A 3,313-nucleotide genomic window follows, 5' to 3' on the forward strand; every position below is an offset into this window, starting at 1 on the left:
TTTCAAGTTATAAATTCTATATCCTTTAGAATTGGTAGCATAACCTAAGAAAATAGCTTTATCTGATTTTGAATCAAATTTACCAAGATTATCTTTTGTGTTTAAGATATAACAAAAACATCCAAAAATATGAAAATATGATATGTTTGGTTTTCTATTTTTCCAAAGTTCATATGGAGTTTTGTCTAGAATTTTTCTTATTGAAACTCTATTTAAAATATAGCAAGAAGTACTAATGGCTTCAGCCCAAAAATATTTTTCAACATTTGATTCATTTAACATTGTTCTTGCCATTTCTTGTAGAGTTCTATTTTTCCTTTCAACAACTCCATTTTGCTGAGGAGTTCTTGCACAAGAAAAATTATGAGAAATACCATTTTCATCAAAGAATGATTTGAAAGATGAATTTTCAAATTCTCCTCCATGATCACTTCTGACAGAGATGATATTTGAGCTTTGTTCATTTTGAACAAGTTTACAAAAGTTTTTGAAAGCATCACAAGATTCATCTTTATTTTTCAAAAACAAAACCCATGTGTATCTGGAGAAATCATCAACTATAACAAAACCATATTGTTTTCCACCAAGACTAGTGGTGTTGACAGGACCAAATAAATCAATGTGAAGTAGTTCTAGAGGTTTTTTAGTTGAAATAAAATCTTTTGGATAAAAACTACTTTTGACTTGTTTTCCTCTTACACAAGCTTCACAGATTTTATCTTTGTCAAACTTGATTTTTGGAAGACCTCTTACTAGATCAAGTTGAGATAATTTTGAAATTGTTTTCATGCTTATATGACCAGCTCTTTTGTGCCAAATCCATTTATCTTTTTCGATAGACATAAAACATGATTCAGCTGGAATGTCATCTAAGTATAAAACATACAAATTTTTCTTTCTTGATCCGGAAAAGAAAACTTTTCCTGATGAAGTTTGTTTGACTTCACAAATATTTGGTTTAAAAATAACTTCAAAACCACTATCACATAATTGACTGATACTAAGTAAATTATGTTTTAGACCTTCTACATATTGAACATCTTCAATTTTTGCAGAATTATTATTACCTATAATACCTTTTCCTTTTATTTGTGCAGTATTATTATTACCAAACGTAACTGACCCTCCTTCTTTTTTGATGAAGGAGAGAAAACACCTTTTATCTCCTGTCATGTGTTTTGAACAGCCACTGTCCAAAAACCATGGCTTTTTCTTTGCACTTTGATAGTATCCCTGCATTTTGAAATTTTCGTTTAGGTGCCCATAATGACTTGGGTCCTTGAGGGTTAGTTTTCACAATTTGTTTATTTTTAAAATAGCATTCTTTTTCAAGATGCCCAAAGTTTTTGCAAAATGAACAATGTTTATTTTTTCTTTCCAAGTGACGATAACGTTTTGGTTCATGGTAAAAACTTTCATAACTTTCTTTTTGATAGCAAATTGATTCATGATGACCATTTTTGTTACAAAATGAACATCTCAACTTAAACTCTCTATTTGCTGGTAAAAGAACATTTTCAAAAATTTTGTTTTTAACTTCATTAAAACCTAAGCCATTTTTGTTAAGAGCTTGAGATTGTGATCCCATAATGTTTTGAAAAGTTTCAGTTGATTTTATAAACCCAGTGAGATCATTTCTCAGTTCTTTTATTTCATTTTTCAACACAACATTTTCATCTATTTTCTTAGATAAAACACTAGAGCAAACATGTTTTTCTTTTGACTCAATTAAGTCTTTGTTAATTTTCTCAAAATTAAGAATGTCAATTTGAAGTTTTTTCTTTTCTTCTTTTAGTTCAGAAACTTCTTTTTGTAACAAAAAACATTGTTTGGATAAGAATTCAGAATCATGTAATAAACTATCAAAATTAGTTTCTAATTCTTCATAAGGATGAGTTTTATCAAAGAGAAATACCTCATCATTTTCTGAATCTGCCATTAGACAGATGTTGGCTTCTTCTTCTTCTTTATTTGTTTCAAATTCATCATCATCATCCCAGGTAGCTAACATAGATTTTTTCTTGAAGGGAAAATTTCTGGGTGATTTGTTTAAGGGACATTCTGATTTGTAATGTCCAAGTTTGTTGCAACCAAAGCAGGTCACTTGACTTTTGTCAAAGTCATTTTTCTGCATATCTTTTCCTGAAGAAAAGTTTCTTCTTATTTGATCTCTTCTTCTTAACATACGTTGGATTTTGCCAGAAATGAGAGCTAGTTCTCCTTCTGCCTCTTCTTGGGTAGATTCTAATTCCTTAGAGTCACCTTCTAAAAAACTTATATCTTTTTGAGAAGCTTTTAAAGCAATGGTTTTTTCCTTTTTCAAAGGTTTATCTCCTTGAAGAATAACTTCATGAGCTTTTAAAGTACCAATAAGATCTTCTATGGGAAGTGTTTTCAAATCTTTAGTTTGAGTAATGGCAGTAACCATTGGTCTCCAAGTGACTGGAAGACATCTCAAAAGTTTTCTAATTCTATCATTAGTTGAAAAAGTTTTTCCAAGAGATCTTAATTCATTTATGATAGTAGTAAATCTTGAAAACATTTCATCAATAGTTTCGTTTTCAATCATTTCAAAAGTTTCAAATTTATTAGTTCCTATGTCTATTCTTGTTTCTTTTACATGACTAGTTCCTTCATGGTGAACTTGTAAAGTGTCCCAAACCTTTTTAGCAGTATCACATTCATCTACTCTTTCACTTTCTTCCATGCTTAGAGCACAGGATAGAAATAAATGAGCTTTAGAGTTTAGGAGTACCTTTTGTTGTTCTGCAGTTGTCCATGCATCTTCAGGTTTATCTGAAATGACTCCCTCAGCAGAAGTTACAGTAGGAACATAATCTCCTTCTGTGACTATGCGCCACATTCCTACTTCTTGAGATTTTAAAAACAATTGCATTTTGTTTTTCCAAAAATAGTAATTTTTTCCAGTGAACAAAGGTGGTCTTGAAGCAGATCCTCCTTCTGGAATGTATCTTTCTTTTGACATTTTTCTTCCTGAATCTTTTTCCTCTAACACTTGTTAAGTGTATAAACCTGTAGAGACAGGCTCTGATGCCAATTGAAGTAGCAATAAATGTCACAAGAAAGGGGGGGTTTGAATTGTGACCCTTTTTAAAAATCTTTTATGTGAGTTTAAAATAACTCAAGACAATATTTCTTTTAATTGGTTAGTTAACAATTAACAAAGAAATATAGTTAGCAACAATAAAATAAACAATATATAAATGAACAAAATAAATACTGAGTTAGTTGCTGAATAAGTAAATGTTTAAGGCCCAGAGCACTCTGGTATTACTCAGTTAGTTAGTTTAGT

The 3,313-nt window shown here is 30.3% G+C and overlaps 1 protein-coding gene across 1 annotated transcript; it reads right to left on the minus strand.

The window, feature by feature from the left end:
• Positions 1 to 1,159: 1,159 nt before the first annotated feature.
• LOC123886108 lies at positions 1,160 to 3,101 on the minus strand. The gene has a single exon (XM_045935447.1). The coding sequence runs from the start codon at positions 2,984 to 2,986 to the stop codon at positions 1,160 to 1,162; it is 1,827 nt and encodes a 608-aa protein (XP_045791403.1). The 5' UTR covers positions 2,987 to 3,101.
• Positions 3,102 to 3,313: the final 212 nt, after the last annotated feature.

Source organism: Trifolium pratense, linkage group LG5 (genome assembly GCF_020283565.1).
Source record: "Trifolium pratense cultivar HEN17-A07 linkage group LG5, ARS_RC_1.1, whole genome shotgun sequence".
Lineage (NCBI taxonomy): Eukaryota > Viridiplantae > Streptophyta > Magnoliopsida > Fabales > Fabaceae > Trifolium > Trifolium pratense.